This window comes from Sorex fumeus, unplaced genomic scaffold (assembly GCF_029834395.1).
Source record: "Sorex fumeus unplaced genomic scaffold, SorFum_2.1 ptg000044l, whole genome shotgun sequence".
NCBI lineage: Eukaryota > Metazoa > Chordata > Mammalia > Eulipotyphla > Soricidae > Sorex > Sorex fumeus.
The window spans coordinates 64479730-64496288 of NW_026606101.1; the positions used below are offsets into that span (position 1 = coordinate 64479730).

Sequence of the window (16559 nt, forward strand, 5' to 3'; positions counted from 1 at the left end):
GAACAGAATCCAAGATGTCCCTGGAACACTAATACGATCTATCAAAACACCTGGCCCACAGTGTGGTTTGACGCTAGTTAACCAGCACTACAAGAATGGAGAGCCCTGTGCAAGAGATATTCATGGAAAAGACAGCATAAACCACAGAGCAAAAGCTAAACTTCAGAATGGCTGGCGCCTTCAAAATCTTGTTGTCCCACTTCCTGGTACTCTATCCTCCTGATGGGGTCTGGATAAAAGTTAATAGTCCTCTCTCCTCACAAAGGCAGCCTTGCTAGAGAGATGGGACAGCAGAAGCCACTGGGCAACTGTTCTGTCTTGGTTTTAATTACAGGGTGACACCCATCGGTGCTTAGAGACAGGACCTACTCCTGCCAGAGCTTGGGTTGGATGGTGACTGGGAGGGCCTCTGGGGCCACACCCAGCAGTGCTCAGAATGCGACATGGGGCCAGGGATTGACTCAAGGCCCTGCACATGCAAGGCAGGTGCTCGACCACTTGAACTATCACCTGGATTTGGCAACTATTCTTCAAGAAACTGAACTAGAATACAACGTGGGGGATGGAAGGGGTGTGGGGGGAGTTGTGTGGAGGTGTGTTGAGGGGTACTCCGAAGGTTTTCTTCTCTTTTTAATGGGAGTTCAAATGTGTTCATATGCATAGGAAGGGAAAAGTCAGTGAAATAGGAGATAATAAACATGCGAAGAAAAAAAAAAAACAAGAAAAGTCTCATTCCAGACCCAAGGAAAGGACAGAGTACCACCTGGGACCATAGACAGGAAGGGCCCTTGGGGGTTTACCCACAAATAGAAAGGAAGGTTCAGCCCAAGATTTCATTGTCCCTGAGGGCTTCAGGTGGGTGTAGATATCACCTAAGGCACACGAACAGCAGCTAAAGGCTGCCTTGGTAAGCGCCCCGTTCATCAAGGGGAAATAGTCTGGCTGCTGTGGCAGTGCCTGTGGTCCCCGGGCTCGGGGTTGTTCCCTCTCACACTGTCACCACATCCAGGGAGCGCTACAGAGCCACAGCCTAGCAAGCTGAGGCGGTCTCAGGGGCATGACTCAAGAGAAACACACACCTGCCACTGACACCGCCAGGCGCACCTCTCATGGTCCCCTCAGCTCTGTCTAATCCAAGCACCTCTGGGAAGAGTCCTGGGCTCAAGAACTGCCAGGAGTCCCCCTCCCGTCCATGCTAGCCCAGGAACATTCAGTGACAAGAGCACTGGAGAAAGCGCCGATCAGCGACCCATCGATGTTATCTCTGAGCAGGACGATACATAGAGAAAAGTGCACAAAGGAAAGCTAGCGAGATCTGGATCTGGAATCCGGAGACGCTGTGGCCCTTGGGGAGGTCACGGTTTCCGAGTTTGACTTTTTGTGAAATGAGGATAACACAACACGCTGTGAGGGTCAAGTAGAAAGAACGGCCAATGAAACAAACGAGTTAGGGTGGCACAGGTCCCCTCTGACAAATACAGATATTCCAAGGATCTCAGCCATGTTCCAGAGCAGCCACCCAATGCCCTACTACACCTCCCCACACCGGCAGCCTACTCCTGAACCCCAAGATACAGACACCAGACTTCGTGTGCCCTGTGTCCCTTAGTTCTGGCCTCCACCTGAACCTGGCTCCAAGCAGCCTTGCTCACGACCCTCTCTGCCGCTTCACAATTATCTGCCCCGTGACCTCCCCCAACCTAGCTTTCCTCAGAAGACACCTCGTCCTCAGCCAACCCATCCCTCCACATCAGATGCTCAGGGCCTACACAACATAGTCGGCTGCCGATGCCTCCAGGACTGTAAGTTCCTTTCTAGGCAATATGTTCTGTGGATTCTGAGCTTACAACCTTTCTCAAAATGACTATTTCTCAAGCAACAGACCTTGACCCTAAGGCTTACTTTGATTCCTGCAAGCTTCCTGGTGGCTTCAATGTCCAGTATTCAGTTTACTGACAAACTAAAGAATTCCTCTGCACCCCAATACAAAGAACCCACACCATTAAAAACCCCATCACCACTTGATTCCAGCAAGAATCAGTGATTCCCCGCACTACTATGGTTCAGGAAATACTTGAGAAGCACTGGTCTCTCTGATTGCTCCAAGTTCCTCTCTTTGATCACTCCCAGGCGCCTAATCTTAGCAGGTTCAAAGCCAAACTCACCACGGCTCCTCCTATCTGCTCTTTCCTTATTCTAGGTCTCAGGGATTCTAAGCAGAGGCTCACCAGGAACCAGTCACTAGGAAAACACAAACAGGCCAGCAAAAGGTCCTAACTAACTGCAGTGCTGATGGGGCATGAAGGTCGGCATCTGAGTATCAGTGTGACAAGGGGGGCTGGGAGGGGCAGAACCTGAGCTTATGAGCAGAGACAGAGCCCAGGGGAGGCAAGCAAGGAGGTCCAAACCCTCTGAGCAGAACAGCAGCCTGGAGGAATAAGAGCTGTGCAAGCATGGAAGTCGGGCCCTTTACGGTTCCCTGCTTCAGGGACTGTCTAAACATGTAATCCGGGGAAGCTCAAAGGGGTGGAACACCAGGCCTGGGCAGTGCCACACTGCCAAGCCCAAGCACCAAACCACGATGCTCCACTGAGCCAAAGCTCTAAGTGGCCCAGCCCTGAGCACAGCCATGGAGGCCCCCAATACATATATATATATATATTTTTTTTTTTTTTTAACCATTCACGGTCACGGTCCTCCCGTTGTTCATCGATTTGCTCGAGCGGGTCCAGTAACATCTCCATCGTGAGACTTGTTGTTACTGTGTTTGGCATATCGAATACATCACGGGTAGCTTGCCAGGCTCTGCCGTGCGGGCGAGATACTCTCGGTAGCTTGCCGGGCTCTCCGAGAGGGGCAGAGGAATCGAACTCGGGTCGGCCATGTTGGCTGCGTGCAAGGCAAACGCCCTACCCACTGTGCTATCGCTCCAGCCCCAAGCTTTTTCCTTTTCTCTGATGTGATTATCTGGGTCACACACAGTCCCGGGTGGGACTGGCACGTCCCTGTGGTGCTCACTGGGTGTCACATGGCAGGCTGCAGCGCCTGCATATTTGGTCACAGGCGGCAAAGTCCCTTGGGGCTGGCACAAATGGCATAGCTGTGGGGTCTGCGCTCAGCACATACAGCAGCACCAGGGACCAAATACAGAGCCGTAAGGCAAGACTCGGAGTCACTTGGCTAGCACCCAGGCCACAACAGGCGGACAGGTGGGTCTGGTATTTGGGTCACGTTCGCTGTGCTCGGGGATCACTCTTGGTGCCTGGAGAGCCATATTCAGTGCCGGGGATCAAATCGGGGCCAGCAGCACGCAAGGCAAGTGCCTTTGCCTCTCTATTCTCTCTCCACTCCAGAGATAAGTTTTCTAAATTGAAGTTTCTGGGATCAAAGGAGAAACTGCCAGTTATTAAAATCTAATTTTCTATATTTGGGCATGAATAGATCTATTTTTTTTAAATCTCACTTACCAATGATCCTTTGAAGAAAGATATGTTCAAAGGCTAAAATTTATCATCTACTGGAACAAAGGGAACTTAAGCAGATGCTTATCAGAAAAAAAAATAATTAGTCAAATACTTCAGAAAAGAAACTAGGGAAAATATAAATATTTGAACAAGCTAGAAAATAAACATTTTTTGGTAATCTTCCTGTACTTGGAAATAAGTGATAACTGCAAATAGCTGATGAGTAAAAGCCAATTTGTTCTGGAACACTGTCGAGATTTAAAGTGAACATACTTTCCTATAGCCAAATGACCTTTAAATTTATCTGAAGTTACCAGAACTGCTGCCTTTCTCACAGAAACCCTCTTCCATACAGACACAGCAGTCTGGCCCCAGGGGCTGCTATTGGGTCTCTGGACAAATTCCCAGCAGATCCTCCTGACAACGAGGAAGAATGCTTGAAACCAGAGAACAGCTATGAGGTGAAGATAAGTGGGGGGGAGGGGAGAAGCAGCATTCTGGCAACAATTTTTTATCTACTTTGTATTTTAACTCTAGAAAGTATCTACTAACACTTAACAGATACAGTTGCTATGTTTGCTATGTTTTTTTCCTGAATACTGGAGAAAGCTCTGGAATACAGAAGAAACTATTTTTTAAAACCACACAGTAGTTGCCCTTTCTTGAGTGTGTGGCCTTGTAAGAGAACTCATACCCAAGCTCTCCTCCCATCTGGAAATGCGATTAACCAATGGCATTTACTGACCCTCACTGAGGCAACATGACATGTGTCAAGAACTAAACAAAGCTCTGGTCCCTAAGGAGACTACAATCTGCTTGGCAAGAAAAGACAAGAGCCTTGTAAATACTGGAAAACATTATCAGCAAAGACTGTGACGTGTGAAAACTAATGTTAAAATACCTACAACTTTAACCAACATGCCAAGGGGTCTGAAGGCCTTTAAAAGTGAATATTTCATCTTCTGGCAAAATCTTAAGAAACAAGAATTAGGAGTTTCTGGTAGTGTGTCAGGGCCTGGGAGCCTCGGCCTTCTGAAACTCTGCATCCCAGCGCCAACAAGATCAAGAGAAGAATTCTCTGCTACATCTCCCATCCTCTGGTGACTCTCCTACTGCAAATCACGGCTACTTCCTGCCTCCTTTACCCCACTCACTCTCTCTCCAGTTCTGAGTCCTCGTTTCTTCTCATATTAGTAGCACTGTCCTGTAGCACTGTCCTCCCATTATTCATCGATTTGCTTGAGTGGGCCCAGTAACGTCTCCATTGTGAGACTTGCTGTTACTTTGTTTGCCATATCGAATACGTCACAGGTAGCTTGCCAGGTTTTGCCGTGTGGGCGGGATACTGTTGGCAGCTTGCCAGGCTCTCCCAGAGGGGTGGAGGAATCGAACCTGAGTCGGCCATGTGCAAGGCAAATGCCCTACCTGATGTGCTATCTCTCCGGCCTTCCTCTCATATTAACTGACCAATAAACCAAAGTATGACCATATGCTACAGACATAAATGACATGATACCTGGTAGGAGACCAACCACAGCGGACAGCCTTTTTAAAGTAGAAAGAATTCAACTCTAGACACAGTGGCAGAGGGTCCTCCATCTACTTCCTCCCTGTGACAGGCTCCTAAAACTTGTCCAAGCACATGCCATCAGCAAAGTTGGATCCCTAAAAGGTGTGCCAAATAAAAACATCCATGGTATGTTTATTTTTAAAAGGAAATGAGTCGAGACTTGGAAGATGGTTTGATGGATTAAAGTGCTCCTAGGGCAACCATAAGATCTTCAATGCTGCTCACGTACCAAGGCGATCCTGGGGACCCCAATGCCTAAAGACCCTCAGAAAACAGGAGGGGGAAATTAAGCATGAAAGAGTTTAGTTTTACTGGACTCCAACAAACACACACTGCCTTTCCATTCACAAGTCACTCTCCACATACCTGTTGAGGAAACATTCTCACGATGTACCATCATTCTTTTCTCCCAAGTTGGCCTAGAAATATATATATCCTGTTCAAGGTCAGTAGAGTATTAAGAACAGAATACTATTTCATTCCATTTTTCATTATTTCTAAATGATTATTATTTTTTTATTCATCGACATTAGAAGTAGAAAAACAAAGAATTAGCTCTCATTTTTCAAGACACTGTAAGAAGCTTCTCTTTTGGGAAGATGTTCACAGAAACACAGGATCTCAGATTTATAAGGGCATTTAAAATTCAAGAACAGCTCCCTCACGAGTTCCACCTAAAACACCCCCAGCCAAATAGTTTCCAGTGGTTTTCTGATGCTGTCCTTCAGCGCGAGGGAACATTCCTCCCCAAAGAGAGGGAGCTGAAAAGTGAAACCTACTTCTCAACTCAGATGCACAAACCAGTGGTTGAAAGAGTGATGAGAAGTGAGATTTTATTTTTGACGTAATTCCAAATTATGCCCCACAATTATTATCTGTCATAAAGAGGAAAACTTTAGAGAGAAATCTGGTGAGCCGCCAGCACTAGCTGTGAGACAAGCTGCCACACGTGCCCTGTGAGGAACAGGGCGGCAGCGCTGCCTAAGGCGTTCCTGAATGGAATTGTGAGGAAACCTCAGCTGGTCCAAACCCAGCAGCACTCTGCAAAGTAACAGGCAGTATGTTGTCAAGGTGTTAGGGTGAAGAAATCCAGAGCTGTGAAAACTGTTACTGATTAACAGGATTAAAGAGATGTCAAGTTACTGCATGGTCCTGACTCAAGCAGAAAAAAAAGAATCATTTACACAAACACTCTCTCTCTCTCTCTCTCTCTCTCTCTGGGTAACTGGTAAAATATGAGTACTGTGTATTAGATAATTAATAGAGTATCAATAGTAAGATTCCTGATTTTGACAACTATACTTAAGTTAGTTAAGATTTTTCTAATATACACTAATATATTTAAGGATAAAGGGACAGGATGCTTATAATGCATCTACAAACTGCTTAAAGAGGGAAGCGTGAGGTATTGGAGTATGGAGAAAGGAAAATAATAAAGTAAGCAAATGAATCAAATCTAAGCTCAGTAAAGAAAAAGGGGTGAAAGTATATGAGAAATATTTGTACTCTTCTCATTTTTCTTCATGCTTGAAGTAGTATCAAAATTAAAAGTTATTCCTTCCCAATAATGTCAAACAAAATACTGAAAAATATGTTAGCTCAGGTTCTTTTAAGAATCCGGCTAAGAGGGGCTGGAGCAATAGCACAGCAGGTAGGGCGTTTGCTTTGCACGCGGCCAACCCGGGTTCGATTCCCAGCATCCCATATGGTCCCCGAGCACCACGAGGAGTAACTCCTGAGTGCAGAGCCAGGAGTAACCTCTGTGTATTGCCAGGTGTGACCCAAAAAGCAAAAAAAAAAGAATCTGGCTAAGAGCTACAGGGTGCCCTGGGGGGCGGGGGGGAAACAGGCCAAATCCTCACCCCGACAGCTGCACCCATAGCCCACCTGCAGCCACGCCAACTGTTGGGCACCACCACTTCACTAATACTCTGCAGAGACACCAAATGCAAAAAATTTCAGGTACTCCGGGTATCCAGGCTGAGAACTTCTCACTCATTGGCCCAGACCATAGATCCTAATTAGTGCCAGGACCATGTGATTACATACAACACCTCCTAATTGGTCAATACTGAAATTCCAGTAGAAGCACACCAAATTACAAGGGAAAGTAGCATCTAAGCCAACTAAACTCAACAAACTAAAACAGCAACACTGAAGGATGTATTAACAAAGAGCAGAGTAAATCCTTACAAGGACTTAAGAACCCCATGGTGAGATATAACAATTCTCACAGTATTTTCTTTTGCTGAAGTATTTTTGATAATTCCTTTGGCCACTTAGTTGCAACAAACAATATAAAATAATATACTGGGGGCAGACTTGTCTGTTGATTTGGTAAATGGGGACAGTCGTGGAGAGAACTTCACTTTGGTGGTGGAATTGGTATTCAAACATCAAAATCCCCTAAGTGTATTATGAACAACTTTATCAACCACGGTGTTTAACAGCATGGGCTGTGCACCCCCCCACCCCCCCACACACACACACGTTCAGGCACTAATCATAAACTGACAGAGCTGAGATTCTCTCTCTCTCAGGAAAACATTTCCCAAATTATCTACACCAGAGGTTCCCCCAAACTTACTTGGCTATTTTCAGGAGGGTAAAGGAAAAAGAAAAATCAAAGAGTCCATCTTCTTTAAGTGGACAAACAGGAAATAATACCCAACTACACCTAAGGTCACTACTCTGCCCAGATCCATCCAGTAGACCCAGGGAAAGCAGTAAGATACCCTTTAGATATTTAAACACAACTAAGCTTCCATTTATTTAATGTTCTTAATTATTTCACATGAATTCAATTTCTCAACCTAAGGAGAAAGGTTTTTTGCTTTTTCCACCCTAAGGAGAGCTACTAAGAGAACACTCCATATTATGGATAATCCAAAGCAATACTGTTGGAAAGTTAAAATGTTCCACAGGCACGTCCCACCCAGTGCTAGGTTTTTGGGGTTACTTACAATGAAAATGAGTCCCGAAGAAGTTATGCCAATTTAGAAAGAATGGGTGTCAAAAGGAGAGAGAGAACAAAGGGGAATGCCCTGCCACAGAGGCAGGGTCGGATGGGGGGGTGGGGGTGGGGGGGTGGGAGGGATACTGGGATCAGTGGTGGTGGAGAATGGGCACTGGTGGAGGGATGGGTATTCAATCATTGTATAACTGAAACCCAAGCACAAAAATGTTTAAATCTACAACTGTACCTCATGGTGTTTCACTAATAAAAATCTAAAAAAAAATGGATGTCAACAACAAAATCTTAACAGTTCTTAAAACTTTTTACAATAATTTAATTTTCCCAATAACCACTATTGTACCAAAATAGAAAACTTTTAAAAAACCTGTATCATGTACAAAGACTTTAAATCTGTTTCTTAAATTATCCAATTTGGTTTGGGGGCATCAGGAGCTATTCCCAGCTCTGTGCTCAAGGATTACTCACAAAGGCACAAAGCAGTGGCAGGGAGCTAAGGTGGCATGGGGCTTGCTGGGCTTTCTCTCGCACTCACTATCTCTCTCTTCTCTATTTCTCCCCTCTCTCTCGATAACACTTTATAATACTGAAAACACACGCAAAACTAAGAACTACAGTCAGGGAAACAGCTCTGTGTGTGAGGCAGTGAAATTGATCTCCATAACCAATAAATAAATATTCTCACTTCCTCATATGAAATCCTACGCAAATACCTATACAGAAAACTGATGAAAGACAGGAGAGGCTCTGTATTAGCTTCCAACTCTTTGACCACTGGGAGAAGTTAGCAGGTTCAAGGAGCCCAGACATAGAAAATATGTCAAGAATTCGGCAACAACACACCAGGCCACAGATTCCTTTCGGCCAGGGGTGCCTGGTCACAGTCCATTGGGTGCCTGCTCGTGCTGCACCTTCCTTCACACATGGGAGAACAAGAGGCGCTGAACCAAACCCACCTGACATCTGTCTCACCACTCCCCAGCCTCCCCCCAGGGACTCCCCCTGTGATAGCACCGCTAATGGGCCCCACCGTCCCCTCTTCCAGCCGAGGATGGGTGCGTCCTAAATGCACATCAAGGATGGCTACCTGCACTTTAAAGGACTTCAGAAATTCCGGAGGAATAGGTGACAAATTTTAAATACAATTCTGGAATATCCTGGACTGCTCCAGCCGCCCCCCCCCCCCCCATATACACACACACCCCACCGACTCTCTGGGACAGCAGAGAGCAGCCCACCCTGAGACACAAACTTGCCCTGGCCTCAGAGCCTGTCCTGGGGTCGGCGGCTGCCCACTCTCTTACCTTGGATTTTGCATGCCAAGTGAAGTGCAGGAAATTTGTCTCACTGGGTACTAGCAGGTTAAAAGATAGAGCATAGTGACTAATAAGGTCGTTTCTCACATAATAAAGTTCTGCATCAAGACCTGGGGGGAAAAACAGGGAACAAGAATTAAACACACGCAAACACACCCGAAACACCCACTTAAGATACTACCCATCAGCACTTGGAGCATTCACAATAGAGGGGGGGAGAACATGGATGTGTGGGAGTGGGCACCACGAACACATCGCAGAGGTACTGCCCCAAGAAGCAGAAAAGACACCGTGTTCATCAACACCCACAAAGAAACAAGAACTCAACAAGGCAGCAATTGTGCCGATGGTGACCTCTCTCTTCTGAGGGCAGTCTGGCCTCTTTCCTTCAGGGAACCGGACAGAAACCTCCTACACTTTCCTGAAGTGACTGAGTTTGGATGGGAGAAAGGCACCTTGGGGAAAGCGTAAGTGTGACCCAAGGCTGCCACCCCAGCCTGAGTAACTTGCTCCCTATCAAGTCTGACAGCGCTTGCAATACTGCACTCTGCAAACACTCTCGCCCCTTTCCTACTTGAGACTGTAAAGGTGGACAACACCGTATTTCTCCTCATCTCCTGAGGATGGCTGTGTGCATAAAACATATGCTGAGAAAACACAAATGCTTTGGGGGCCCTACTCAGTATTGCTCCAGGACTAAATGCTCACTTGGTCAAGTGCTCAGGTGACAGGAAGTGGGGGTAGAACCTGGGCCTCCACGAGCACAGTCAACTGACCTATCTCCCTGGCCTCTCAATAAACACCTGTTAAACACAAGTTAGTCCTGCAGATACAGCACAAGTACCTGATGCCCAAGAAAAGCTGGCAAAGTAACTCTGAAATTTCATTCATTCTCCTATCAACTTCTCAACCAGAGTCACATCCAACTTCCAAGAAATAACAGTCTCCAGTGCTGTCATGCTCCTCATCCTACCACTTACAGAGAAGGTGGGGAGCAGGAGGGGCCATTTCACAATGGGGTATGCATGTCTGACATAGACTAGACCAAGAGACCTGAGGTTACCGATAAAAAAACTAATAGAAGGTACTGAGGTTGAGAGCCAAAAGGAAGAAAATAGGAGAAACCAAACTGCAGACACAGAAGATATTCATGAGTTCAGAGAATTGCTGTTCTAACACTGAACAGTACTAGAAGAGTTCCGAGCTACTGACCGCAGCTTAAGATCTTGAAGGCAGAGCAATTCATATAGCTACAGTCCATAGAAATGAGTCATTGTAATGTATAGATGGTTGTTAGAACTGAGGGATTAAAAAGAACAATGAAGATCTCTGGAAACACTTTATAAGAGTTATGAGGTTAAAGAGATAGTTCACTCATATCCGGGGCACCCCACTGGGAGATGGGTGAGTCCCACCAACTGCCCTAATAGAGCCCCAGCAACTGAATACCCCTAGAACCCAGACACTGCCATGTTCACGGCTGATCTCCAGAGGCTAGGAAGAGCCTCAGTCATAAGTAAATCTGCTGAAAAACTCAGTTATGTGGTTTTGTGACTGAAATCTCCAGGCTCGCACCAAGTCAGGGATGGGCAACCGCCCCCCATGAACTGCATCTGGTGCCATATAAGCTCATTAGCCGTCATGATCCAGAGACTCACAAATAAATCTCCGAAGTGATCAACAAGCTGCAGATTCCTCAGACCCCAGAGTCACCATCCAGTTAAAAATTTAAGTCCAGCTTTATCGCCCTTTAACATCGCAGAGTCTCCTGCCCCCACGCCTGGCTGTGCTCGCCGGGGCCCTTTGGAGGGGGGCGGGTTGAGTTTCCCTCTCCGCCCCGAGCAGAGCCCCGGCAGCCGAAGACCTCTAGAACCAGCCACAACCATGCTGAGACCACTCTCCACACGCATGAAGGTACCGGCAGAGGAACACTGGCATGTGGGTCCCGAGGCTGACATCTCCAAGCCTGCTCGGATCGGGAATGAGCATCCTCCACCCAGATCCTCCATCTTCCAGTAGGCCGGGGTCATGCCCATCAACTGACCTCCCCCACCCCCACCCCGCCCAGCGCCGTGTAATCCCATCAACGGCCAAGACCCAGAGACTATAAAACCCAGCTCCCGGAAGCGCGACATCTTTCTACCTCATTCTTACTTTGGACAACCTGGCAGGCTACCGAATGTAACCTGCCCACATGGCAGAGTCTGGCAAACTCCCCGTGGCGTACCCAATATGCCAAATACCAGTAACAATGATGGGTCTCATTCTCTTGACCCTGAAAGAGCCTCGAATGTGGCACTTTTTAAAATCTCAGGGCTAGGACGAAGGAGACGTTACTGGTGCCTGCTCGAGGCAATCGACGAACAACAGGATGATCGTGACTGTGATTTATCACCCTATTTAAAATTTTAGAATTCGTGGAGTGTGGTCATGTGACATTTCATATCCTACAACACTGATATACTAGCAGTAGCACACACTGGATAGGATGTAAGGTAGAAGGCAACCAATTTCACTGTAGCACTGTCCTCCCGTTGTTCATCAATTTGCTCGAGCGGGCACCAGTAACATCTCACAACAAATTGTGAGCCTTGTTACTGTTTTTGGCATATCGGCTAGTCAGAAAGTAGTGAGTGGTCAAAAGGTCAACCTAAAGTCAACCTGCAGCAAACTATAAACCAATTTCAATTTAAAAAAATATTAGCACACTGGCACAAATGTGGCGAGAAAGGGACCCTCCTTCATTGCTGGTGGGAATGCCGACTGGTTCAGCCCTTTTGGAAAACAGTATGGACGATTCTCCAAAAATTAGAAATTGAGCTCCCATTTGACCCAGCAACACCACTCCTGGGAATATATCCCAGAGAGGCAAAAAAGTATAATCGAAGTAACATCTGCACTTGTTTGTTCATTGCAGCACTCTTTACAATAGCCAGAAACTGGAAGAAACCTGAATGCCCAAGAACAGATGACTGGTTAAAGAAACTTTGGTACATCTACACAATGGAGTACTATGTAGCTTTTAGAAGAGATGAAGTCATGAAATTTACATACAAGTGGTACAATATGGAAAGTATCATGCTAAACGAAATGAATCAGAAAGAGAGGGATAGACATAGAAAGATTGCATTCATCTGGGGGATATAAAAATAACAAAATATGAGATTAATACCCAAGAATAGCTGAGATCAACACCAGGAGGATTACTCCATAGCTAAGAGGCCAGCCGGGTATTCTAGGGGAAAGGGCAATTCAGATAGAAAAGGGAGCACCAAATACAGGGTGTCTGGAGGATCCTCCCAGGATGGGAAAAGCATGCTGAAAGTAGACTATAGACCAAACATGATTGCCACTCAATGTTTCTTTTGCAAACCACAACACCAAAAGGAGAGAGAGAACAGAGGGGAATGCCCTGCCACAGAGGCAGGGTGGGATGGGGGAGATGGGGGGTGGGAGGGATACTGGGATCCGTGGTGATGGGAAATGGGCACTGGTGGAGGGATGGGTATTTGATCATTGTATAATTGGAACCCAAGCACAAAAATTTGTAAGTCTACAACTGTACCTCATGGTGTTTCACTAATAAAAAAAAAAAAACAGAAAGAAGAAAAAAAGATATTAGCACACAAGGTTCAACTTGTAGCAACATGTTAATAATCTCTTCTACAAGGGCTTGACAGCTCCAGGGTGAGATTCAACAATCTTCACACACTTTATTCTAAAGAAACCCTTTTTGATTGTTTTTAGAGAATTATTCATAACAAGCAATACAAAATAAATTATTTAGGATCTGCTATTGGGGCAGGCTTGGATGGTGGTTGGGAAAATTTGGAATAATGGTGATGGGTAAGGGGTAATGTGGTGGGATTGGTGCTGGAACACTGAATGTAATAAATCACTGTGAACAAGCCTATGAAAATAAAATAAATAAAATTTAAAAAGACAGTTCAGGGATTAGGATGCATATTTTGAATGGACCCAACTCCAGTTTGATCCCCATGACCACAATGCCTGGCCCTGCCCCAGCATTAACAGGTATAGCCCTGGAAACCCCTGGCACTACCAGGGGTGGCTTGGTGGCCCCTTAGTACCATCATGGCCCAAGAAGCATCACATCATATTGAACCCTCTGGCCCAGTCGGCCAGAGAATCACCGGAAATGGCCCCAGAGTTCCCTGAGCACCACTCAGGAAACACCAACAAAATATTTCCATATGTTCCCCTCTCCTCCGTTCTTACTCTAGGCGACTCTCAGTGTCCCCACTCCCAACCTTCCCTTCAGTCTGTAATGATAATAAAAACAGTATAACCCTGAATGAAGTTATCCCCACAACTGAGAGTCACTACATAATTAGGATTTCTATTCTCAAATAAATGAATGAATATTCATAGCTGCTGACAGTTTGGAATGCAGAGATTCATATCTATAAATATTTAATGGCCACCAAAATAAACTGACAATTTGAATTTCCCTACCATAGACTGGGATACTAAAATTGCTATATGATCATTAAAAAAGAGTTGGCTGTTTTATGACCAGAGCTTTTTAAATATTTGTTTTGAATTATGGCATTCTTTGTTAACTAAGACATTTTTCCTGCCTGAAAAGGATTTGAAGTAGGTACTCTGGTCTAAGTATATTATGCATGGAAGGATCATTAACAGTATTGAATACAATCACAGTACCTCAATAAAAATGGAAAATAAGAATTTGGAATTTTGTTAAATGAGAATCGAATTTTCTCAATGAAAATATGAATATGATTTCAATTCAAATTGAAAGACTAGCATTGTACGTGGTCCACTTGGGTTTGATCTCCAGCATCCCATATAGTCCCCGGAGCACGAAAAGGAGTAATTCCTTGGCACAGAGCCAGAAGTAACCTGAGAATCACCAGTTGTGGACCCAAAATCTGTCTGTCTGTCTGTCCTCCAGTTGTTCATCGAGTTGCTCGAGCGGGCCCAGTAATGTCTCCTTTGGAGACTTTGTTGTTACTGTGTTTGGCATATCGAATACATCATGGGTAGCGTGCCAGGCTCTGCGTGCGGGCAAGATACTCTCGGTAGCTTGCCGGGCTCTCCAAGAGGGGTGGAGGAATCGAACTCAAAAAATCGGATCCAAAATCAAAACGTAAAAATAAAAGATTAAAAATGGGCAAGGCACTTGAATACGCATTTCTTCAAAGAAAGATATATACATGCCCAACAAAACAGGAAAATATGGTCACCATTAGTCATTGAGAGAGTGCAAATCAAAAGAGCAAGAGATGCCTATAAACAAAAAAAACTGAAAACTGAACATGCTGGTGAGCATGTAGAGAAACAAGCATCTGTTTATTACTTGCTGGAACGCAAAGTGGATTAGTTACTCTTGGTATCTCAGAGTATAAAACATAGAATCACAAGATTACAGAACTACTGTGTAATTCTACTCCTATAATTCTACTTCCAGGTATATATCCCAAACTGAAAACAGGTATTCAATCAAATGTTCAAGTACTCAATCAAATACATGTGCATGAACATACATTCAGAACAGCATTATCTGTTATGATATAAATGTGGAAAAGACAAATGGGAAAAAGCCACAACAGATAAATGGGAAAGCAAATATACAAAGATATCTACATGAAGAGATCTATATTTGCATATAGGAACTAGAAAGGACTTTAGTACTAATATACTCCATAATAGGATAACCTTCCAACTGCACTCATTTGTGGAGTATAAAACAACATAACATGAGGCTGACACCTAAGGATAGAGGATACACGGGACAGGAGGATTGCTCCATAGCCGGAAGCCTGCCTCATGAGCAAAGGGGAGAAGGCAGTTGGAATAGAGAAGGGATCACTAAAAAAATGATGGCTGGAGGAACAGGTCGGAATGGGAGATGTGTGCTGAAAGTAGATAATGGACCAAACATGGTAACCTCTCAGGGTCTGCATTGCAAACCATAATGCCCAAAAGCAGAGAGAGAGTATGTGGAATATTGTCTGCCATGGAGGTAGAGGGAGGGTAAAAAAGGGGGGGGGGGTATTCTGGGGATACTGGTGGGGAGGAATGTGCACTGGTGGAGGGGTGGTGTTTGATCATTGTGTAATTGTAACCCAAACATGAAAGCTTGTAACTATCTTAAAGTGATTCAATAAAATTAAAAAAAGAAATAGGGTAGCCTTCCAAAACACTGTGTTAAATAAAAGCCAATGCAAAATTAGATAGCATGACTCCACTTATATGAACTATCCAGAACAGAATTCAGAGCGACAGGGATGTAAATTACAGGTTGCCAAGGGATGGAAGGAGACTAGGATGAGAAGGAACTGCCTAATGGGTTTTTCTCTGGCGTGAGAAAAATGTTCTGAAAGTAGACCAAGATGATAGCTGCACAGCATGATACATGAACAAAGTAGTACTAAACTGTTCCCCTGAATATGATAAGTTCATGTTATACGAGTTTCAATTCACCAAGTTATAACCTTTCTTGTTGGGGCGACGTCCAGAGGAGCTCCAAGGGGCCTCTCCTGGCAATGCTGGGTCTAGCACACAGTCTGGGCCTCAAGCTCAGAATGCCACGCTGCTCTGGCCGGTGGCCCTGGAGGCCAGCATCAGGGCCACACCCATCGGTGCTAGTGGGTCATGTGATTCTGAGGATTAAATCCCAGGTCTTGCGTGTGCTTGGCATGTGCTCTACTATTTGAGTAATCTTCCCGGTCAATCCCCGCCCCAAACGTGTGTGTGTTTTTGTATGTGTATGTTTGTGTATGTGTGGTTTGGGGGAGGTGGGAGTGGTGGTGCCTGGGATAAAACCCAAGCCCCAAATTACTACTTCTTTCAAAGAAAATAAAAAGTTTACCACAGCGACGGCCCCATGAACTGGGAGGAACTGTAATAAAAATAGCTTCCCGGGACTGGAAAAGATTATGAGGAAACATTCATAAGAGAAAATCAGGTGTAGGAAACAGCCTGAGACGTCCCAGAAATGATGGCAGAGAAGGTAACTGAAGGGTGGAGCACGGAAAGGAATTCCTCTGGCAGCTGGAGGGACGAGAGTGCCGTGGACTACATACGTGCATAAAACATTTGTGTTGTCGAAAGAGGAAAAACACTTCTGTTGTTCAATTAGAATAGCCAGACTTAAGTTTCTCACGGCCAATTCCAGCAAAGTAGGAATACTGCTCTCTGGTTAGAAAATATGACACTTTCTGGTTTGGAAGCATTTAGTGCAGGATATT

The 16559-nt window shown here is 45.2% G+C and overlaps 1 protein-coding gene across 2 annotated transcripts in view; it reads right to left on the reverse strand.

Moving 5' to 3' along the window:
• Nucleotides 1-16559, reverse strand: part of RYK (receptor like tyrosine kinase) — an 83270-nt gene that overhangs the window by 50372 nt on the left and 16339 nt on the right. For both annotated transcript variants that reach the window (XM_056121350.1, XM_056121349.1), the window contains exon 2: nt 9313-9434. In XM_056121350.1, coding sequence (XP_055977325.1) covers nt 9313-9434 — 122 coding nt within the window. The remainder of the gene's footprint in view (nt 1-9312; nt 9435-16559) is intronic.